The sequence below is a fragment of the Macaca mulatta genome, chromosome 14 (genome assembly GCF_049350105.2).
Source record: "Macaca mulatta isolate MMU2019108-1 chromosome 14, T2T-MMU8v2.0, whole genome shotgun sequence".
Lineage (NCBI taxonomy): Eukaryota > Metazoa > Chordata > Mammalia > Primates > Cercopithecidae > Macaca > Macaca mulatta.
Window position 1 is genome coordinate 101,646,044 of NC_133419.1, and position 25,152 is coordinate 101,671,195.

At 39.3% G+C, this 25,152-nt stretch overlaps 1 protein-coding gene across 1 annotated transcript in view; it reads left to right on the forward strand.

The window, feature by feature from the left end:
• Positions 1-25,152, forward strand: part of ARHGAP42 (Rho GTPase activating protein 42) — a 307,373-nt gene that overhangs the window by 68,636 nt on the left and 213,585 nt on the right. Inside the window, exon 2 of the mRNA XM_002799784.4 lies at positions 16,356-16,451. Coding sequence (XP_002799830.1) covers positions 16,356-16,451 — 96 coding nt within the window. The remainder of the gene's footprint in view (positions 1-16,355; positions 16,452-25,152) is intronic.

The window sequence follows — 25,152 nt, forward strand, 5'->3', positions numbered from 1 at the left end:
GCTGGAGTACAGTGGCGCAATCTCGGCTCACTGCAAGCTCCACCTCCTGGGTTCATGCCATTCTCCTGCCTCAGCCTCCCGAGTAGCTGGGACTACAGGCGCCCGCCACCACGCCCGGCTAATTTTTTTGTATTTTTAGTAGAGACGGGGTTTCACTGTGTTAGCCAGGATAGTCTCGATCTGCTGACCTCGTGATCCGCCCACCTCGGCCTCCCAAAGTGCTGGGATTACAGGCGTGAGCCACCACGCCCGCCTAGTTGTATTTTTAAAAAGAATGCTATTTCTGTTCGTGATGCTTTAGTTCTGGTATAATGCTTTCTACACATTCCTTTAAAATCACTCCTCAAGGGAGAACAGAGGGAACCCATATCCCATTCTAAACACCTACCCCTCTTTCCCAATAAGAGCAATAACTACGTAGCTTTATTCTGTTAATGATGAGCCAAAATTTCATTAAAGTGTATTTTTTACTTCATTCTAATTTGTATTGGTTTTCACATGAAAGTAATAAAAAAAAAAGGGCTGTGCTTATCTACTTTTATTCCACTATAGGATATACATATCTTAATAAGACCACTATTGGAGGATTTTACTCTGGATACTTTTGGTCTCATTCATCTGTTTATGGAAAACTAGCTAAGTGCCTTTTGTATACTAGGCCCGAATCTGTTTGTCGAACAGTGAACAAAATAGGCTGACATTTATGCTTTCATAGAATTTAGGTTCTAACGGACGGGGGTGCTGGTGGCAGATTAGTGAGTCAAATATGCTGCGGGTTAAATAGTGATATATGGTAGGGTGTAAGAGAGTGTGCACACATCGCGTGCATGCACGTATGTGGAGGCTGAAGACAATGCTTGCTCCTGCCTCATCCCCACCACAGACCTGGTAGCAACTAGTGCACAAACTTTACTTCATTTATCATAAAAGTCATTGAGTTTGAATCACAATGGGCTGGGTCCCTACACTGCACAGCGTCTGAATGTGAATGTGAATCTTTTTTTTTTTTTTTTTTTTTTTGAGGCGGAGTCTCGCTCTGTTCGCCCAGGCTGGAGTGCAGTGGCGCGATCTCGGCTCACTGCAAGCTCCGCCTCCCGGGTTCCCGCCATTCTCCTGCCTCAGCCTCCCGAGTAGCTGGGACTACAGGCGCCGCCACCACGCCCGGCTAATTTTTTTGTATTTTTAGTGGAGACGGGGTTTCATTGTGTTAGCCAGGATGGTCTCGATCTCCTGACCTCGTGATCCGCCCGTCTCGGCCTCCCAAAGTGCTGGGATTACAGGCTTGAGCCACCGCGCCCGGCCGTGAATGTGAATCTTATAGAGAATTTTCCATGTTTAAAAAGTTATGAGCATATGGAAAACACAGTAACAGTATACACAATTTCATTTCTCAGTTGTACATCTCTTCTCATGAGATTTCGTCCCGAAAAGACAGAGAGATTAGTACTATCTTGTTCATTATCTGGAGAGCCCTTGCCAAAATATTGCACACAATTCCACTGTTGGAGCATTTCTAGGGTTCTTGGATGACTTATATAAATAAGCAGCTGCTGGTAGCCATTGTCAGCTCATTGTCTTCTTTGAGGCTCCTCGTCTTGTTTTAGGCTTAGAGCCTCTGCCAAAAGCAAACCCAAGGGACTGGTAGTAGGTTTGAAGGCTTCAGGCCCCAGATATGCATGAATGAAAAACTAAGAAAGAACTTATTTCTTATTTCCCACTGTCATAACAGGGGCAACAGAAATCTATTTACAAAGTAGGTTTTTCATGGTGTTAAGGTTTTATGGTGGTCAAAGTTGGGAAAAGGAAGTTGAGGCAGTGCAGTATATGCTGTTTGTCTCGTTAGGTTATTAACTTTTTGAGGTTGGGGTAATGCTTTTCCTTAATTGACAATGTCATGTTCTATATAATATCATTATTTAATATGACTGTTGGAAATATAAAATATAAAGATACACTATGACTCACTGAATCTAAGTTTCACAATTTTAATATTTTAACATTTCTAAAATTGGATAGAGGTCTTACAATGTATCATCTTTGGCCAGGCGTGGTAGGTCATGCCTGTAATCTCAGCAGTTTAGGAGGCTAAGACAGGAGGACGGCTTGAGGCCAGGAGGTCCAGACTAGCTTGGTCAGCACAGTGAGACCTTGCCTCTACAAAAAATTAAAAAAAATAATTAGCTGGGCATAGTGTCACATGTCTGTACTCCTAGCTACTCAGTAGGCTGAGGCCGGTGGATAGCTTGAGCCCAGGCAGTTGAAGCTGCAGTGAGCAATGATCATACCACTGCACTCTAGCCTGGGCAACAGAGCAAGACCCTGTCTCAAAAAAAAAATATTTTTGATACAATTTATCATCTTAAAATGTATGAACTGTGGTAAATAAAAATGACAGCACCTAAAATTTGTAGTGTTTGTAGAACTGATGATAAGAAGTTTTGGAGTAAGCCAAAAATGCTTACAGAAGTGAAAATGGCATATATATTTGTTAACTTTTTAAATTGAATGGTGACTTAATCATAGGCTGATTACAAGCTGATTAATTAAAGCCTGGTATAAATTATGTGTATCATTTGTATGAAAGTCTTTATTATTTGCAGTAAGATGATAATTAGAGATAGCGTGTCTTCCAAAGTTTGGAACGTTCTACAGCCAGACATAGTTGCACAAATTGACACAGTTGGAATTCCTCAGTTCTGGATGCTAGATAAAAATCTTCACTGTTCAGAATCACAGCAGGCAGTTGCTGTCTATGTCCAGATCATTGAAGTGCATACATGTTAGTGGCTCGAAAAGCACAGCATTTTAGGTGAATGAGTTTTACTTTGTGCTTAGTTTTTAGAATAAAAGATTGAGATTTATTTATTTATTTATTTATTTTTTGAGACGGAGTCTTGCTCGGTTGCCCAGGCTGGAGTGCAGTGGTGTGATCTCGGCTCACTGCAAGCTCCACCTCCCGGGAGATTTATTTTTATGCTTTCTGATCAGTATCATGAATCACCCCATAAAATAAAAATAATACTTTAAATATAAGATGCATATCTTCAAAGACATTTATGGATTTTTATGATAATCATTCCATGTAAATATATAATACATTGGCAGTTAAAATAGTTACATGGCGAGAATATAGGAAGATCAATAAGAATGACAGTTTTTAAAGTGAGAAAATGGTAAATAAGACATGAACATTATAAATGATATTGTGAAAATGAGATTTTTATTTGCTACTGAGCTAAACCCAGTATGGTAGAATTGTAGGCTTAAAAGGAACGTCCATAAGGAACGTCCATAGTTATTTAAGGTGGTATAGAAAGACGGTTGATTTGGACATGGCAGATTGAGATTCCTGTCCTGATTCTGTTGTTTGGGTAAGTCACTTAACCTTAAGCCTTAGTTTCTTCATCTGTAAAATGGAGATAATTACCTACACAACTTATTTCCTCAGTAGGGTTCCAATGAGATAAGGACTATAAATATTAATATGATTTGAAAAATCCCATCATGTGCATTTAAGGTGGTGAGATGGCTGTAGTAAGTCAGTCTCTTAAAAGTGGAACACTTGGAAGTTAAATTAGAACAGAAAAAGTCATAAAAGAGTATAGTTCACCAAAAATCATCATCTCTATTGTGATACCTTAAAAATGGCGTGGCTCTAAGGGTACATAATGAAATCTGCAATGTAAAAATGCCGTTTTTCCAAAATAGTTTCAAAAATTGCTTTAGTGTGTCAAAATGGGGTAGGATAGCAGAAAAATGAAGCCTGTAAACATGTAGGATAATGAGTTTCTTGAAATCGACTCACAGAAAAACACTGTGTAAATGGAGAATAATGATCTTTGTGCCTTTACTTCCCTGGCAGCCCAGGCTCAACCCTGTTTGACAGTGTGCTTTCTTGTTTCTTTTTGGAAGGATGAGGCATGGTGCCAGCATTCATCCACATCTTGTCCAAGAGAGTGGTTTATGTATTCTTTCAGTTACCATTCAGTATAAAATATTTCCAGTCTTTAAGAGAACATTAGTCATATTGCTATGTGAAAAGATTGTTTTTGCCATAACCATACTGTTCATATATAGCCATGACATTATCTGATATTATACACTTCCATTTGATCAAAGAAAAATCAATAAAAATGTAATAGTGAAAACCTAAATATGCTGTAACAATAAATGTAGCAACTTAAACGTAGCCACTTAAGCTATAATCACATTCTAAGCTTGTTGCTCCATTTAAATTGTACTTGGGAAAGTTTTTGGAGGTTTGTGTGAATGTGTTAACTTGTTTCTTTGCTTGGGTAAACAGATTTTATTATTGGGTCTGGGAAAGTTTTTGTTAAGGTGTGCTGGAATGCAGATATCTATTAACTACTGAGATGATACTTTTTTGAAGTTGTAGTAATAAACCCAGTCTTTGGAGGCAATATATGTATTGTATAACTTTTATTAATGATGCATGACGCTAAACAGCTGAAATGAAAACGCACTTAAGTAAATGATCAGTTTACCTCTTGGAATAGGGACAATTTGACTGTAATGATTTTTGTTGTCACTATAGTTTTTTTCTTTGATTGGCAGGCACTGTAGCTGCATCATAAAATGATGAGTTATCAGTTTAGGTCCAGAGAAATAGGCTGATATGTAGGTTTAGTAACTGAGAGGAAATAATTAACATGTCTTTCCAGTCATTGGTCACCTCTTTAAAAATTAATAGTAATTATAATTATGATAGTTTATCAAGCTCTTACTATATGCTATGATGAACTCTAAATGCATGATTTTGTTTGCTCATCACAATGATCCTATGAAATAAGTATATTAATATTATTCTCATTTTATAGATAGGTAAATTGAAACTTGCAGTGCTTAAGTAACCTAACTTGGCCACCTAGCAAAACAGAATTTAACTAGTAGTGAGTCTGACACCAATATCCTCACTCTTAATATATTTTTTAATTAGATCTATTTGTATTAGAAGGCTTTGCAAAGACATAGAGGACCATGCCAGCCTTTTCTTTAATGATTTACATTTGGGAAAAATTTTAGTGTTTTTTGTTTGTTTGTTTGTCTTTTTCACTGATTGCTTACTCCATCAAGCTTGGATAGACCACCAGAATCATTTTTATAGTGGATGTTTTACAAGGCAATGTTGAGATTGTAGGTTAGCAGGTAAAATGTCTGGGCTGCTTTTGTCAGCAGCCAGGTGTCCCCCACTCACCCCCACCACCCTGCAGCTTGCCAACAGATCTTAAATGAAAGAACCTTCTGGCCATTCTCTCTGGTTCCTCACATCTCATCTGCTTGATTTGATGTCCATATCTTAAGTCTGTGTTTGCTGGGGCTCTGGTTTTCCTCTCTTCTTCATAGCACCTTTTATAGCTAGGGGTAAGCCTGTGTCTAGGCACCTGGCTTCTTATCTCTAATTGCTCTCTGCCAATCTTAAGAAAGCCTTAATTTACCTCTCCTAAATACCCTGATTTCCCACATTCAGTTCTGTTTATTGACAGCTTCCTATTTTCAAAGTCCTGTGTTGGGTGAAGTAAAGGCTGGAGGGGTTCTCTGTCCTCCACACCTTGCTGTTCAGGGAGAGTTATAAGATTTGGACACAAAGAAGTATAATAATAAAAAGGAAACATTGTCTCAAGTATTTCAGTAGACATACAAAAGAGGAGGTAGAGTACAATAATGCAATATTTCTCAAAGATTTCTCCTGAAGTACATCTAATATGAGAGGAGGGAAAAATACCCTCTCGGTAGTCTGGGGACATAGCCCAAACTGGCTGCCTCAGAGGAAATATCAGGTACAAGCTAATTCATATGAAATAGGCTTTACCTGCAATATATGCATTTTAAAAATGCAAAAGTGTGTAAAATTACTTGGCTTCCTTCTCCCCAATTTTCAAATAAAAGTTGTAGCCCCAGGAAGATGCAATTAAGAGTGTCCATAGCTTTCTGAACCTCTGACTGCATACCATAAGGCCCCCAGCATTTGGTGTCTGTAAATCAGCAGATACATTGCGCTGATTGGATTACCTAGGGTAACTTTAGGATTACTTAATCTAGAATGTGGCAAGTTTTAAAGGTACTTTAATAGGACTGAAATTAACCACATGCACCATCCTTAAGTATAGCCAGGAGGCTCTTGCAGACCAGATCTTGGTATCTTAATGTTATGGTAGCCCCTGGATGGTATGATGCAGATTTGCAGTCCTGCAGCTGTGCATACCTCTCTATTTGAAGGTCACAGCGGAGACAAAGGGCCGTTTCTGATGCGGAGAATGACTTTGTGGATCTTGAGAGAGTTAAGTTTAGATTGGTTTGTTTGGCTGGGATTTTGAGTTTGCAAAGAATAGTTTGAGAGAAACGATGAGTCAAAAAACATAAAGATGACATCCTTCACTAGCCTAGTATGTCCTTTAAAATGAAATTAAAGGCTAGGTGCAGTGGCTTACCCCTATAATCCCAGGACTTTGGGAGGCCAAGGTGGGAGGATCACTTGAGGTCAGGAGTTCGAGACTAGCGTAGCCAACATGGTGAAACCCCATCTCTACTAAAAATACAAAAAGATTAGCCAGGTGTGGTGGCAGGCACCTGTAATCCCAGGTACTCACAAGAGAATCGTGTGAACCCAGGAGGCAGAGGTTGCAGTGAGCCGAGATTGCACCACTGCACTCCAGCCCAGGTGACAGAGCAAGACTCTGTCTCAAAAAAAAAAAAAAAAAAAAGAAATTGAACTACTCATGATTTAGCCACAAATGTACATGACACCAAGAAGGGCAGGGTGGAGAAAGGAAGTTGAAAGACCTGGCAATAGGGTGACATATGACATGAAAGGTAAGGTAACACCAAATGTCCTTCCAAAGTCATTATCTTGGGTGGATGGATATGTTAGGTAATAAAAAGAAAAATGGGCTGCAACTGAGGCTGACATACTGAGGCTTTCCCTTACTGAATCTGTTGATAAGAGAGTAAGTTGTAAATGCTCATCCAACAGTGGGAAGTGAGTGCTTGTACTGGGGCAGTAGTCGGGGGTGGGTAGGCAGACCAGGAAGTCCAGGCAAAGCAGGCCAGGCCACCCCTGAGTTACAGGGAAGCTTAGGAAAACAAAACTCCTCTATATTGGGTAACTTAGTATTTGTAGTTAAAGGAAAAAAAAAAAAAAAAGGATAAGGGAGATATTTCAGAAAATGTTGCTTGGGGTGCCAGCATCTAAACTTAAATGACCACTTAGGAGTGGTTTGCAGAGATAACATAGATAGTACTTTACAAAGATACACAGTATTGAGGTAAAACACGGTGGCTAAAGACAAAGTTGTCTGAAGTCAAGAGTCTGAGGAAGAGAAATCTCAAGAGAGGGGGCAGAGGAACTGTTATTGAGGCAGAAAGAGACTCTGGAGAATGACATTGTGCCACTGTTCTTTACCCACCCATTTCAAGTTTTTTCCCCAGGGTAGGAAGATGGGTGGTTCATTTTATCCTTTGAACTTTCTATTTTTAACTTGGGTTGTAGCAAAGTGAAGTCTTTGTGGTTTCTCATTTTTAATTTTTATGGAATTTGTAGGTTTATAGAACCTTTATAAAATCTGGCCAAGTGTTGGTTCCTATTTGTTATTTTTAGGCTGAAATCTTCTGGAACTGCTTGCCAGACACATATCATTTATGGGATTACAAACTGTTTGGTCTTCATTAGAGGCCAGCGCCACTATTTATTTTCACTGAAGCTCTCTTGAAGATAGTAATTTAATACCCAGATTAAATATGTTATGCTTACAATGAAAATATTTCATATTCTGTATTTGCCATCATAATAAATAATGGTTTAATAGTTAACATTTGTTGAGAATCAGTATTTCAAGTTTCTGTTCTATACCAGACACTGTGCTGAGCCAGTTTTATGTAATATTCATGACAGTCTTGCAAAGGATTAACATCTTCCTTTTGCACTTGAGGAGCCTACGATTCAGAGGGGCTAAGTACTTGCTCTGAAACACATTGCAGTAAGTGGTGATCCCTGGATTGGCATCCATGTCTCTTTGACCCTTGTGCACGCGTAGTCTGTGACATAAAAGAATGATTGTTTCTAATCAAAGGACTTCTTTCCAGATCTGAGCACCTTCATCACATAAGACATCGAAAACAGATGCTTAACTTAATATGCCTGCCAGGAGAGTGGATGTATCCACTGCAAAACGGGATGCAGACTCTGAATATACTTCTGCTGTAAAAATGAATGAGACTGCCTAAAGCTAGGCTAATTTGATTTACCAACTTGAAGGTGCCCAAACAACCATGTTGTTTTAGCCTGGAATACAGCACATTAATGTAGTGACCTAGGGCGTAGCCTGTGCTTTTTCTGCATTTTCAGGGGAATGAAGAACAGCATCAGGGCTCCATGGTTCTCTGGTAATTCTGTCTCCAGTGACCTCCTGTAGACGTGCCCCTTGCTTCATGGCAGTGTTTCTCAAGGCCTTCAAGGAAAGAGAATTCCTTGATTTCCATTTCTGTTCGTTACTCAAATTTCCTTCAGCTCAACTCTCGTTTACTGAGTGACTGCTACATACCAAACTTTGTTCTGGGCCCTCTTACTGAAGACTGATTTTTAACATCAGATAACCACTATTTTCTAGGCATGTATATAAGACAGAAAATAGCAAAGATTGTGTTTTAAAACTTTGTTCAAGTAAGTGATAGGAATGTTTTTTACTGGCAGATTTCCATTGTGTTTTTCTTATACTTTGCCACACCCAGTATTCTTCTCTTCCGACTTTTCTCAATTTAACAATCTGACCCTTATAGTTCCTGAGAGCACACTAAAAACATAACTGCAGTTATTGAAAAAGCAAGGCTTACTTGGTGTTTCCTTGACATATTCTGTTATGTACTTTACTCAGTACATTACTCTGCTGTGTAATGTACTGTGCTTTTTATTAAGGCTTTCTGTTATATTCGTGTGTATTTTTAGTACCACAGGCTTTTCAGTAGTTTATAGTGATTTTTTTTTTTTTTTTTAAAGACAGAGTTTTGCTCTTGTTGCCCAGGCGGGAGTGCAATGGCACCATCTCGGCTCACTGCAACCTCCGCCTCCCAGGTTCAAGCAATTCTCATGCTTCAGCCTCATGAGTAGCTGGGATTACAGGCATGCGCTACTGCGCCCAGCTAATTTTTTTGTATTTTTAGTAGAGATGGAGTTTCACCATGTTGGTCAGGCTGGTCTGGAACTCCGAACTCAGGTGATCCACACACCTCGGCCTCCCAAAGTGCTGGGATTACAGCGTGAGCCACTGTGCCCGGCTGTTTATAGTGAATTCTTAATGTTAAGAATGTTTTGCCAGTTAGTTTACATTTCTTTCACTCTTTTTCAGGTAGCTGCTTTCTATTAGGCACTAAGGGCAGAAAGAGATGAAGAATATATACCTACCTTCAAGAAGCCTAAAACCTAAGATGTTATTCAGTGTGGCATTAGAAAATAGAGGAATGAGCATACATTTCCTTTGTCTTTTTAAAATTTTATTTATTTATTTATTTGAGACAGAGTCTTGCTTTGTCACCCAGGGTGGAGTGCAATGGCATGATCTTGACTCGCTGCAACCTCCGCCCCCCGGGTTCAAGTTAATTCTCCTGCCTCAACCTCCCAAGTAGCTGGGATTACAGGTGTGTGTACTACTGTGCCCAGCTAATTTTTGTGTTTTTTAGTAGAGATGGGGTTTCCCCATGTTTGCCAGGCTGGTCTCGAACTTCTGATTTCAAGTGATCCACCTGCCTCAGCCTCCCAAAGTGCTGGGATTACAGGCGTGAGCCACCGTGCCCAGCTCCTTTGTCTTTTAATATGGTGTTTTATAATGACCATTTTATGTACATTTGCTGCTGGATTATTCCATGCTCAGCATAGCTAGCTGTCTCTCATAGAGTCCAACACATGAGTCTTGCTGTTTTAAAATTTATATAGCAGGTAAAAGATTCATTAAATATTATAAGGCTCATAGCCTTCCCAGTTCGTCTTCCTCTTCCTCCTCCTCCTCTTCTTCTTCTTTTTTTTTTTTTTTTTTTTTTTTGAGACAAGTCTCACTGTGTTACCCAGGCTGCAGTATAATGGTATTATCACAGCTCACTGCAACCTTGAACTCCTTTACTCAGTGATCCTCCCACCTTAGCCTCCTAAGTAGCTAAGACCACTGGCACAAGCCACTGCACCCAGCTGATTTTTAATCATTTTTAGTAGAGTTAAGGTTTTGCTATGTTGCACAGGTTCAATTTCAACTCCTGGCCTACAGTGGTCCTCCTGTCTCAGCCTCCCAAAGCATGGAGATTACAGGCATGAGCCACGGTGCCCAGCCCCTCCCAGTTTTAATGCCCATCATTCTTTGGCGATTAACTATGATATGCCATGAAAGAGCATTCAGTTTGGGAAGCAGAAAAGCTATTCAGGTTGGAGTCCAGCTCTTAGACTCCAGGCAAGTTATTACTTAACTTTTCAGAGCACTGGCCCTCATAGCTTTGTGTAAGATTTAAGTATGTAAGAACTTTGAAAAAGTAAGACATCTTGCCAACACTATTGCTGTTGTTATTGAAAGCATACATTAAAGCTGCTTGTAAGTACTAAAACATTGTGGTCATCATCATTATTTCTGAAAGTGAATAACTCATGTTTTACAAGTGACTGTAAAAGCCACATTAGGGGCTTGTAAGAGTGTGAAAGGAAAGAAGGGAGGGTAAAAGACATCCAGGGGCTTGGAGTATTTATCCAATTTGCAGAAATTGATGGTTTCAACAAAAGAGCTGTTGTTTACAAGGTAGGGTCTTGGATGCTTGGGTAGTATTCATAGATGGTAAAGTTTCCTACCATTAATATACTACTTAAAATAAGGTGGGTAGGTTAGGTTTACAAATCACTGAGATAAAGGTGAAAGCATCACCAGAGAGTCCCAACATAATGGAGAGTTAAAGGCAGAGATAGTGTCACATTGAAAGGGGTCAGAAAATTCTTTTTCCAAAGAATTTTGGAAAAAATGAGGACTTGAGGAGGACTTGAGAGAAATCTTAAAAAAAGGCCTTTTTTGACAATGAAGAATGGGAGAAAAGTATGTTCTAAGTAGGTGAAGTGACAATAAAAACATACATACAAAAGAATAGCAGGCTTGTTTCAGACAATAACCAGTACCTTAGCTTGGTGTGAGTCTTTAGAGATATGGTTGAGTATGTACGTGGAAGCTACCCTTTGGAAGATTCTAGACATATTGTTTTAGTCTTCCTGGTACATTGTTGCATCTTTCAAGTCCCTGTTCTTAGTGAGTCTTCTAACAACTCTACCCCTGCACACTCAATCCAAACTGATTGTGCCTTTTTATTTGCCACCTTTATTTAAGGTCTATGTGCAAAACTGTGTGGCAATGTGGTGAAGTGGGTATTCTGGAGCTGGCGCCCTGGGTTGAAATTTTGGTTCTGCTGTTTCCTAGCTTGTGTGACCTTGGGGAAGTCACTTATCTGTGCCTCAGTTTCTTAATCTGTAAAATGGGAGTGATGGCATCTAGTTCTTGTGGCTATTGTGAGGACTAATGGGTTAATTTATATTAAATGCTTACAAAAGTATCAGGTACTAGGTACTGTTGTTATTAATCTCTGTCAAACAATTTATCGATCACCCTCTGTTATGATTAATTACATGCCTCACCCCGCTATGGGACTGCGCCTGTTAGGAGGGAAGGATACATTCTATTTTAACCTTTGTATTCTCATTGCTTTATAATATCTGCCTTCTGCATGGTTGTCAAAAGTCGAGAATTCTACAACACATATATCTAGACAAATTGCTCCTGTGAGTCTTCCTTAAATCCAATCCCAGAGAAGCTGGATTTTAGGAAGAACTACCTTATACCACTGGTTGTACTTGTTCTGACATAAATATATATAGCCCACTTCCGTAACTAACACTGTAAAAGCAATTCCATTAACACCTCCAAAATAACAAGGAGACCTCGGTTCTTAAGTCTGTGTGCAAGAAAAGTTGTAACTAAATATTTATTTAATCATAGGTGTTTTGTATTCCTCTAATGAAATGAAGTTTTAATGTTTCATTAACATCATCTAATCATGGAAGCTGGTGGTTAACTCTTTGATATGAAAACATTGTTGACTAATTAAAGCCCAGTATAACTTCTTTCAGGTGATAACGTGAATGCATGTGCAGACGCTTGATGCTTAACTTTCAGTCAGGCAAATGGGAAGGATGTGGTGTGTGTGTGGAGGGGTGGGGGTGGGGGCATGTGAAGCATCTTTACTGTACACGGCTTGCTTACCAATAAATGAATGTTGGGTAATAATAGGGAGAGACACCCCTGTCTAAACTAGATTCTTTGATGGCATGGGATCTTTTGTCTTATACTTAAGAGGAAAATTTGACTCTTTAATATGATACTTTAAAATTCAACAACAAATTAAAAAAATTATTAGGTTTTAAAATAGAGGTCTTTCTATTATGATGTGGATGAACTTTATTGAAAAGGTTTTAGAAACAGCTCTTCTGTTTTTTGTGCCTGGTCATGGTTTAGAAACTTTAGTTAGACAATTAGGAAAATATTGTGTCTCGTGTGATTTTAAATTAATGGGAAGATGTTGGGCTTTCTAATTCAGAATTGCACAGTCAGTAGGAGATGGAGCCAAGATTAAAAGCATGAGCTGGATTCCTCATTTTAGAGATTGATCATTATTACTGCTGGAACATATCATAAGTTCTTTACCTTGATGGTTTTTTTGACCTCATCATTACTTCGGCATTAGGAAAATGAGAATAAATAGGAAGAAGATCAAGAACCCGAACACATTTGAAGTTGAAAATGTGTCATATTTGAGACTTCCCCTTTATTCTTAGAATTATCATTTGAACTAGTTAATAGCCATATTTTCTTGTATAATCCTGTCTCTCATTATGCTTCGGGAAGGGCTGTGAAAGGATCGTTCATGCATTCTTGATTCCATCAGGAGTTGAAATAGACGCCCATCTCTTACACAGAAATGCTGAACAATAATAACTGTCATGGCTTGATGGCTTTGCAGTGTAGCGAGAAAATCTGAAACTGCTATCAACAGATTGTCTTGAGCACTTTCCAAGGTTATCTAAGGTCCAAGAGTTGCCATCTTCATAACTGAAATTTTTATTTTTCCTTTCTTAGATATTGAACATGGACATAGTCAACATGTTCTGAGTGCTTTCTCTGTGTTTGATGCTGTTCTAAGTTCTTTATCTATATTAACTCATTTTCTCCTCACCATAACCCTGAGGAGTGGTTCTACTTAACAGATGGGATACTGAGGTACAGAGAGGCTATGAAACTTACCCACAGTCATGACACTTAATTATTGGTGGAAGCAGGATTCTAACCCAGTTAATCTGCCTTCAGTGCTCATACTCAGTAACTTGGCAGAGTAGCCTGTGAGTGGGCCACTGTATTCTTGTTTGGAGATGGGAGTTACTGTCGTGCATTCACAGTGATCTCTGTGAAGGGACAAAACAGATTGCCTTTTTCGGTCAAGGTGCAAGGCCATGGGAAGTCAAGAACAGTCTGGGAAGAAATGGAGATTGTGTCATGAGTTTCCTAGGACAGAGCTTCCAAATAGGCTCATCTGCGTTTGAGGGAAGTTCAGAAGAACTCTTGGTGGTGGCGAGGGGAGAGAAAGAAGCATATCCATTGCAGGGTTCCCAAGCATCTTGATCTGCCCATGTATCCCCAGTCTCAACTCTGCTGTAGGAATTACATTTGGGGCTTCAAATCCAGCAGAACATAAGGCCTTTATTTGTATACTACATATTTATTTGTATATTTGTGTACTTTTATATTTGTATACTACACATAAAAATAAAGGGTTGTTAAATGGAATGGTTTTCCTAAGTCTCAGGGAGAGTACCCAGAATTAAAAATGAAACTGTCTAATGTGTGTTTAAAAAGAAAAGCCTGTCTGAAATTTGAAGTCGGTGGTCTACGGAATTGTCCTTGGTGAGTGTGTTGGTAGCTCCTTGGCTGACAATGGTACAAAATGTGACCTTCGTGTTTGGAGACCTTTTCACTTTTGAGTGCCCACATTGATAGGTACTTGGACTTGGGGTTTCATGACTGTAGGGGCTGCCACAGTAAGTTCTGTGGTTATGTCTAGGCATAGGACCGCAATTATTCTGTTAAATAAAAATTATTTTGACATTTGTAAAAATGATAAGGAAGACTTTATTCAGGACTATCACAACAGGTGTAAAGACTATGTCAGTAGACGAGAGAGATCTGGGTCAACTCTAAATACAACAAGAACAAGTGGGAATTTATGGCCAAGGAGCAGGATGTGGGGCATTGGGTGGATGGAAAATGACTAAGAAGAGACATTGATGGGAGTAGGATTCTTGCTGAAGAAAGGTGGGGGATGAGGAATTTGAACAAATATTGAGGGTAGGGGATTCTTTCTAGACTGACTTAGTAGAATCCTTGCTAAAACTAGACTCTGCAGGCCCAGCAAGGGTCAGGGACAAGGTGGACGCCTAGTCAAGAAGAGGGCTTGAAGGAGCCTGACTCAAATTTGGCCAAGGAGGGAGAATTTATCAGTTCCTATTGCTTGATTAAATGTAAGGACTCAAGTATTAGACTTGATCTCACGCAAGAGACACTGTTAAGTGAAGTATAGGGTGAATTCCAGGAAAGTCTATTTTCTTATTGGTGTAGACATCTGTGACTGGGTTGACATAAATGATCAGAGTAGCTCTGAGAGATGGGATCTTTAAGATTTTCCTGATGCTGCACTGTGAAGTGGATTTATTTTTATTCATTAGACTTAAGTAGGGTTTATTAAGTGCCAGGCATGGTTCTAAACGCTTTGCAAATATTAACTCATATAATCCTCAAAACAATTCTATAAGATGGTTATGCCGTCTTCCCGTTTTATGTATAATTATGTATTGCTTAACAACAAGAGCACATTTTGAGAAAAACATCCTTAGGCTGTTTTGTCATTGTACAAACATCATAGAGTATACTTACACAAGCCCAGATGGTATAGTCTACTACTTACCTTTCCATACGGTGAAGTAGGCTATCCCACCTAGGCTACAAACCTTTACAGCATGTTACTGTACTGAATACTGTAGGCAGTTGTAACATAATGGTAAGTATGTATATCTAAACATATCCACACATAGAAGAGGTACAGTAAAAATATGGTATAAAAGATTTAAAAAGAGATGCACCCATGTAGGGCAGCTACAGTATAGTCTAGTGGAACTACTGTGGTGTATGTTGTTATGCAGTGCTTGACTGTGTGAGGAAACAGAGGCCCAGAGGAGTTAAATAATTTGTCCAAGGTCACATAGCAAGTAAGTGGTGGGGCTTGGATTTCCACCCAGGCAGCCTGGCTCCAGAGTCTGCATTCTTAATCACTTGGTTAGGTTGCATCCTGGGCTGTTGACTCCCGGGGATTTACTTCTTATTATTCTGGGCTTTTCTTTTTCTGCCCATAAATAAAGAATTCTTTTTCTAGGTTTAGTCAGACGCTGGGCCTTGTTCAGACTGAAGTCAGGATTGGAAGGTGTGTTTAACTTGAGTCTCGAAGTTATTTGTAAACAGCCTTTCAGGTCATCTTTTACCTTCTTGACCAAAATCGTTAGTTTATTGATAGAAACATATTTTCTACTTTTCCACAGTTTGTGCAGAATATTATTGGTGACTCTTTCTAATCAACCGTTGGCTTTTTGCCCTTCACCAGCAAGCTGAGAAGCATTCCTTTTTTTTTTTCTTTCTTTCTTTCTTTTTTTTTTTTTTTTTTTAACGAAAAAATGCTCCATTAGCTGAACAATGAGAACACATGGCCACAGCGGGGGAACAACATACACTGGGGCCTGTTTGGCCAGGGGGGAGGCGTAGGGGGATGGAGACATCAGGATAAATAGCTAATGCATGCTGGGCTTAATACCTAGGTGATGGGTGATGGGTGCAGCAAACCACTATAACACACGTTTACCTATGTAACAAACCTGCACATCCTGGCCATGTATCTAGAACTTGAAATAAAATAAAATAAAAATGCTCCATTTATGGTCAGCAAGTGGTAGTTCCTTGATAAAGGCTTTGGTAAACTGGCTTTCAGATAATACACATCTGCCACCAAAACTCTCTTAAAGCAGTAAATCTCTACTGTATAGAACTGACCAGATTCATTTTCAGTATTTATAGTGTCTTTAAATTTTGGTTAAATTAGTCAAACTGGTATTTCAAAGGATTCTGGTTAATATAATACAAAATTAAAGTTATATAATGTTATATTTGGAAACTCATCAGGGTTCAATGGAACCTTACCTTATGGATTTTTTGCTTAACTTTTAATTGCAGATCTGTCTATGGCAGTGCAGAAATTTTCCCAGTCATTACAAGATTTCCAGTTTGAATGTATTGGTGATGCTGAAACAGATGATGAAATTAGTATTGGTAAGTACTACTGTTTTAGAAAGTTCTACTTCTAATATTTATTTTACTGAAATCAAATAGACACACACCTAAATAATAAACATCTAAAATATTTTCTGACTTTGACGATACTATAAGGGTGATTTTGGGTTTCTATGGAAGAATTTTTTTTTTTTTTTGGGAGACAGTCTTGCTCTGTCACCCAGGCTGGAGGGCAGTGGTACGATCTCAGCTCACTGCAACCTCTGCCTCCCACATTCAAGCAATTTTCCTGCCTCAGCCTCCCAAGTAGCTGGGATTACAGGTGACCACCACCACGCCCAGCTAATTTTTTTTTTGTATTTTTAGTAGAGACGGGGTTTCACTACGTTGGTCAGGGTGGTCTTGAACTCCTGACCTCGTGATCCACCCACCTCAGCCTCCCGAAGTGCTGGGATTACAGGTGTGTGCCACCGTGCCCAGCTGGAAATCTTATTAATTGCAGGTCTTGGCTTGCATGTAAGATTCTCATTTCTAATAGATTTGAAGGTGATGTCCATGCTCCTAGTCCATGGACCACGCTCTGAGAAGCTGGGATTTATAATCCCCTTCATACCTCTCCACAATCACATACCTCTTCTTCCTCTGCCCTTTCTTTTTCTTCTGTAGTTCTACCAGTTATGTCTGTATTTCTAGACAGTATATTTCATTAGCTTTGACTATCTGAGTAGCAAATCCTAGCACAGACTTCGCTGTGAAACAAAAGGGCAATGTTACCCCCACAAAAAAAGGCTCTCAGGAGAAGTTAAGCTGAATGAGTTTCGGCTTCAATGTGTGGCTTTAGCTTGCCTGTATTCACAAGAGCTCCTTTTGGAGAAATCGCTGGGCAGGGTACAGAGTCCTTAGACAAGCTCTCTGCGTATGAAATTTACACGATACATACATCATTGTGATCATATTGGCAGTCTTTCTGAGCAGATACATGCCAAGTGATCACTCTCTTTGCTTGTTTTTTTAGGAGTGTTAGTTAATTTGAGGGGAGGGTGGAGGGGCTGGTCTCCTTCAGCCCTCAGTTTTGTGATGAAAGATGGTCCCAGCCATGCCTGTCACTTGCCTGAGGTATAGTTAAAGTGCCTCCAGGAATAAGGGAGAGCCCTCCCACATGCATGACATCTTCCTCCTCACAGGAGAGCTGGGGAAGGGCAGCATTAGGGATCATGCACTGCCAACATTTGGAACAATAGTGGTCATTTTGCTTGTCATTTCTTGACATTTGTGTTATAAATGTCTGGTCCTCAACATAGGCTTTGTAGTATACACTTAGCCAGGTAAAAGCCTAGATTATATCACTAAAATACAAATATATTAGCATTATTATTTAGAAAAGCTACACCCACATATAGATTATATCACTAAAATACAAATATATTAGCATTATTATTTAGAAAAGCTACACCCACATATTTACATAACAGTTATTTTCACTTAGTTGTTTATTTATTTTGAGACAGAGTCTTGCTCTGTCACCTAGGCTGGAGTGCAGTGGCATGATCTCGGCTCACCGCAACCTCCACCTCCTGTGTTCGAGTGATTCTCGTGCCTCAGCCTCCTGAGTAACTGGGATTATAGGCGTATGCCACCAGGCCTAGCTAATTTTTGTATTTTTATTAGAGATGAGGTTTCCCCATGTTGGCCAGGCTGGTCTCGATCTCCTGACCTCAGGTGATCCACCTGCCTTGGCCTCCCAAAGTGCTGGGATTACAGGTGTGAACCACTGTGCCCAGCCTTCACTTAGTTATATTAAGCTATAAATTCCATGGAGGCAGAAGCCAGATTTTTTTCTTTTTTAACCCTTTTGGCCTTAGCACTTGACCCAGATCCTCACAGTAGACCTTCAGATAAATTGTTGAATAAATGACATAATTTTCCTTATAAACTTTAATTTTTTTCACTTATATACATATTTTTCTAATACAATGATATATATAATTTGGTATTTTTTTCTTTGGAAAGAGGATTATAGCAAATACTCCTGGGTTTCCACAGATGATATAATTTTAATGACTTCATGAATTTATTTCATCAGGTTCATATACATGAATTTATGAAATAATCCCTATAGTATGTTCAGGTTACTTCTGGTTGACCCTTTACCTGTTATTGTTAAGAGTACAGTAAACATCTTTCTGTATGTTTCCGTTTCCATTAAGCTTCTTACTTAAAAGTCATCTTGAAGTCACACATGCGTGTAGTAACTGCAGATGTAGGGTTTTTAATCACTGTGCTATGCAACCTTCTAGGCAGATGTTAGATAATTTCCCCAAGTTGTAGTGAACTTGATAGCTCAACAGTGGCTTGTTTGACTCTTTCCACTTTGGCTAATTGAACATTGTTGTGCAGCTGTTGCAGATTAGATTCGAGAGGTGTGAACTGATCAGCAGGTGAAGGCTTACAAGCAATGAATATTACATTACATTCTAATGCTATATGGGCTTTGAGAAGTTAAATCTCAGGTTGGAGATCAGGAGATGAAGAATCTACACAAGTAGATATAATGTTGCTTGCTAATTTTAAATCAGGAGATTTATTTAACACCTTTGCACTGGGAATCTGATTTAAATAGCAATGCTATTAGGAAAACTTAGAGCAAAATGACTTATAAGTATAAAATATTTCTGGAACATATATTAAACATATAAAAATATAAATATGTTTCAATATCCTATTCAACACTTTTTACCCTTTACCTGATCTCCTATATACACTCTAAATGGTTAAAAATAAATTGTGTAGATAATAAAGAAGTAGTAGTAAGAGGCTCTGAAGAATCATTGCTGACATGGAAGATTATGAGATTATCCCAAGCTGTTCTACCAAGGACAAGGAACTGGAAAATGTATCCCTGGGACTAACGTGTGTTTCTGGAGTGGGTGGAGAACAAGGATCACGCTTATCCTCCTTCACTGGCTTCAGTTCTATGTGGGAAGGTACAGCGTTTCCGCTGTCTTTGCCTTGTTGAAGCCTGAGTTCCAACGACTTCGTTGTTGCTCTGATTTAATGAAAGGGGAATGAGGCAGGGACAGCTGTGACCCTGAGCAGCGAGCAATAGCCCCACCACACTCTCAGCTGGAGTAGGCTTGAGACCTACCGATGACATAGCCACAAAATCCTGTGACTTACAAAGAAGCTCATCTTCTGTATGTGGGTCATGTCAGCGCAAAACGACTTGAAAAGTAAGACATTGGCAGGCTTTCTGTGTGTAAGGTGTGGTGGGAATGGGTAGGAAGGCAATAGGAAGATGAATAAAGGTGTCTGCTTTCCTTGTGCTCACAGTGGAAGAGGATAAAAAAAAGGTTTGGGGCAAAGTAAGGAAGAGAAGGTGGTGTTACTATATCAGTGTAATTGCCTAATTATGAAAGTTGTTCTGGGAGTGTGTTTGATGTGTAGGCCCATGTCTGGCCTGTACATCTGCCCCAGCCCTTTACCAGTTCCCTCTGCCCCTACCCTTTTGGCCTGTGCTTGCTGGGTTTTTTGTTTTGTTTTGTTTTGTGCCAGTGACACACTGCTGGCTTGGAAGGAGGCAAAATGGAATTTGTTGTTCAAGACCCAGTGGGGAATTCCTGTGGCTCAGAGAGTAGGTCAGGACTGAAGTCCCAAGCAGGGTAGTGTCCTGTACTTTTTTTTTTTTTTAGCACCTCCCTTTTCATTGAAGAGCATCAAGAGGCCATTGCCCTCCCTTCTCTAAGGATAAATGAGCTGCAGGTGAGCTTTGGCCTTTTCCCTTTCATCTGCTCACTGCAGTGCTCGGTGAGTGGGAAGTGGCCTATTGAGCCCATCCGCTTAACTTCCCACAGCTGCACTAACTGCCCACTTTGTATTTGGCTTTGGTTTTTTGAACTAAGGAAGACATTGAGTTAGGAGTACAGTGCTAGACACGTGGGGCTCAGAAATCGGTGATGGAGGGGAGGAAAGTGACTATAAACTGGTATAAGATAGATTCAAGCCACCTCTCATATCATACATTTATAGGGGTAGATCAAATACAAAAAGGTACCATTATGTAACTATAATTACACAAAGTAATATGTGTGTAAATACAAAAACAATACTCATTGCATCAGTCTTGGAGCACACTCTTGCATGGGAACTGATAATGTTCCAATATGAGTTATTTGTCCAGCCTTAAAACTTTACTGATAGGAAATAAAAGGTTATTTGTGCAGAAACTAAAATCATATTCTTTTGAAAACACTGTTTATGGTGGGTTAAACGGCTGGATGTCCAAAGATACTACTATGAACCTGTCTATGAGATGGGTTGTTTAGCTACATTGATTTAGCACATTAGTATATAGGATAATAAAAGACTGTAAGCCTTAGCACATCACTTGAGAATTTTTATCCACACCAAAGCTGGAGTATGCAAGTTACTCTATTTGGTTTTTGTATTTAGTACTTATAATTTGAAATCATTTTAAATCAAAGATTAAAAATGAGAAGACCTCTAGGTTTTTTAAAAATTTAGATATTGTGGCCGGTTTCGGTGGCTCACTCTTGTAATCCCAGCACTTTGGGAGGCCGAGGCAGGTGGATTACCTGAGGTTGGGAGTTCGAGACCAGCCTGACCAATATGGTGAAACCCCATCTCTACGAAAAATACAAAATTAGCTGGGCGTGGTGGCAAATGCCTGTAATCACCCAGCTACTTGGGAGGCTGAAGCGGGAGACTAGCTGGAATCCGGGAGGGGGTGGTTGCGGTGAGCTGAGATCGCGCCATTGCACTCCAGCCTGGGCAACAAGAGCAAAACTCCGTTTCAAAAAAAAAAAAAGTTAGATATTGTTAGTCAAACTGAACTAGTGCCAATAAAAATGTTAGTCATTAATATGAGGCAAAGTTTATTCATTCTATGTAATCTTGGAAACCATTGAAAAGTCCAGTTGCAATTGTGCATAAACAGCTTGGTTAGTGATGTTGTATGATGACCTAGACTCTGAGGAAAGTCTTGAACAGTATGAGCTTTGGACTCAAGAGATTAAACATTTACCAAGAAGGAGAGTCACTTTGCTAGTAAATATTTTTGGTGGAGACTTCATTCCTGTAGACACACCTAAACAGAAAATTCCTGTGGTAGTGACAGGCAATACACTACCATTTGTCAACTAAGGTAATAGCTCCAAATTCTGAGGGGAGAAATGAGTCAGTAAATTAAGTAGTTTGAATCAAACTGTATTTTTTAACAGTCCCCCAGCTATTTCTGACATAACTAGTATATTGCTGGTTCCTTGTTTACTCCGTTTTGAATTGTAGATATGCAGACATAGCAACAAGGATAGTGCTTAATAGTTAGCATCAGCCAGGCATGGTGGCTCACACCTGTAATCCCAGTGCTAGCACTTTCGGAGGCCTAGACAGGCGATCACCTGAGGTCAGGAGTTCAAGACCAGCCTGGTCAACATGGCGAAAACCCATCTCTTCTAAAAATACAAAGATGAGCTGGGCATGATGGCAATGCCTGTAATCCCAGCTACTCGGGAAGCTGAGGCAGGAGAACCGCTTGAACCCGGGAGGTGGAAGTTGCAGTGAGCTAAGAATTCACCACTGCACTCCAACGTGGTCAACAAAGCGAAACTCTGTCTCAAAAAAAAAAAAAAAAAAAAAAATAGCACGAAGAGCATGTTGCATTTTTAAAAAGAAACTTTTGTATGAAAATATTTGTACAAATTGTATGTGTACTGATTGATGGATGAGAGCTCAAACCCGAACCAAGTTTTGTGTACAGCATTGGCTGAGGTGCACCTGACATTTTCTTGTTCTGTCTTTAGGAGAATGTGTTGAAAGGTGAAGGTATAGAAGGTTAAAACAGTGACAATTCAAGTCACAGGAGCTTTACTATGTCTTCCTGTGCTGGCAGTGCTTTGCCGAGGTGCAGATATTTATTGTTTGTTACCTCTCTGAGGCTGGGTGTGCATCAGTGGGTTACTGTGGTGAGGTGACTCACCTTGATTTGTAGATAGAAACCTGAGAGTGATCTCGGATACCTGATTTGAGGGTGTCAAGAAGAATTTTTTCAAGGGAGTGGCTGGAAAATCTCCTTCAGTTTCTTTGTCAGAAGAGTGACTGTCTAGAAAAGGCATAAAACTTTCACTTACTTTGAAGATGCATCTGTTAGGTCAAATGGAAAGGTAATATTTGATTCAGTTTCCCAAATGAGAAATAAGAATATAGTCTAGGGTGGGAAGTATGGGAAACAATTTATGTATTTTGAAAGAATTCCTCTATAGTGTAGAAACCCTTTGAGAGATAATAGCCTTTGTTTCAGGTTAAAAATCATAACTGCCATAATAAATGCAGAAAATACATTCAAAAGATCATTAAAAATTTTTGTTACAAAAGGGCCTGTTTTCTTTTTTGACTTAAGCTAATTCAATGATTAAATTATTGAAAATGCCTCAGTGAAAATTTTCTTCAGAATTTGATCGTGAGCTACAAATATGCATTTTTACAGTTTACTCTTAATATTTGTCTAGTGATATTGTGATACAAAAGGTAGAACTGGGCGGGTGTGATAGCTCACACCTATAATCCTTTGTCTAGTGATATTGTGATACAAAAGGTAGAACTGGGCACGTGTGATAGCTCACACCTATAATCCTAGTGCTTGCAGAGGTCATGGTGGGAGGAATGCTTGAGACCAGGAGTTCCAGACCAGCCTGGATGAGGTCCCAGTTCTATAAAAAGTAAAAATTTAGCCAGGCATGGTGGCATGCACCTAAAGACCTAGCTACTCAGGAGGCTGAGGCTGGAGGATCCCTTGAGCCCAGAAGTTGAGGTTACATGAAGCTATGATCACACCACTGTATTGCAGCCCGGGTAACATGTTGAGACCCTGTCTCTTAAGGGAAAAAAAAAAAAAAAAAAGAAAAGATGAAGTTGTTTGTAGCCAAGAGATTCTTCTTGGGCGTTTTTACGAAAAATTTCTAAACCAAAGGCAATGCCATTATCAACCACAACTGAACTCTTCTAAAAGAGACCTGTGATACTTTCTTAAATTCAAGGAAGTAAACTACCTTCTCATTTCCTGAATCAAAAACAATATCCATCAGTTTTTACAGATCCTCATTACAACCACTTAAATGTGGTTATATAAATCAGGAAGTTGTGTATTAAAATGGAACATTTCTAAATGCCTAAATTGTTTACACAAATAACATTTTCTTTTTAACTCTGCAGAGGAAGCATATTTTACTTTTTAATAGCTCTCAGTTGGACAATTGTATTATTGTTTTCCTTTTTTTTTTTAAACCACCCTTATTTTTGTACCCACACAGAAACCACCCACAATTAATGATTGAAGCAGCTGGGAAAGTTGCACATTTCAGGTGGTGTTCCTCTCTTAAAGAAAACATGCTTACTCAAGAGAGATACTTTTATCATATTAGGTGTGTATTTTGAAGCACTTTATTTGACTTAATTTGAAATTCGAAAGCTTAGGTGTTTCATGTTTTAGGCTTTGAGTAAAAAATAACCTGAAATCTTGTCATGTCACAAGCCTGGAAAGACATTTAACTTTTAACTTATTGATAGATATTAATCCCCTAAAACCTCATTTCTTTTTTTGTGACTTTGTTCTGCCCAACAAAAAACAGCCCAGTCTTTTGTACAGAAGGCTCACTTGCTTATCACCTGTAGCAAATTATATGCGCTTTGAGGTCTGACAGTTTTACTCGTATTCCTATTCCTTCCTAGTACTTTAGGGCTTTATTTGTAGCAAAGATTTAATAAATATTTGTTGAGTGAATAATGCCCCCTGCAAAACCTATTAAACTTTTACAGAAATGAATCACTTTAGGGTAAATAGAATTTTAGAGCCTTACATGAAAAATAATATATGCATTGGCTGGGTGTGGTGGCTCACGCCTGTAATCCCAGCACTTTGGGAAGCAGAGGTGGGTGGATCACCTGAGGTCAGGAGTTCGAGAGCAGCCTGACCAACATGGAGAAACTAAAAATACAAAGCTGTCTCTACTAAAAATACAAAATTAGCTGGGCTTGTGGCACATGCCTGTAATCCCAGCTACTCGGGAGGCTGAGGCAGGAGAATTGCTTGAACCTGGGAGGCAGAGGTTGCGGTGAGCCGAGATTGCACCGTCGCGCCGTAGCCTGGGCAACAAGAGTGAAACTGCATCTCAAACAAACAAACAAACAAAAAACCCCATATATATATATAACTCTATATATATGTACTTACTTGAATATATCTACTATGGTCTTTTCAGTATGCTAATCTAAATTTTCAGAGGGTAATAGGTCATATATTTACACACATGCACATACATATGTAATTTTTACATGTACTTTAGAATCATTTAGAACAAGTTTTTGGCTGGGCGTGATGGCTCACACCTGTAATCCCAGCACTTTGGGAGGCCGAGGCAGGTGTATTACCTGAAGTCAGGAGTTTGAGACCTGCCTGGCCAACATGGTAAAACCCTGTCTCTACTAAAAATAGAAAATTTAGCCAGGCATGGTGGTGTGTGCCTGTAGTCTCAGCTACTTGGGAGTTTGAGGCAGGAAAATTACTTGAACTTGGGAGTCAGAGGTTGCAGTGAGCCGAGATTGCACCACTGCACTCTAGCCTGGGGGACAGAGTGAGACTCCATCTCAAAAATTAAAAAAAAAAAAAGTTTAAAAAATATTTATAAATATTAAAATAAATTTTAAACCAGAGCTAAAAATTTATTTT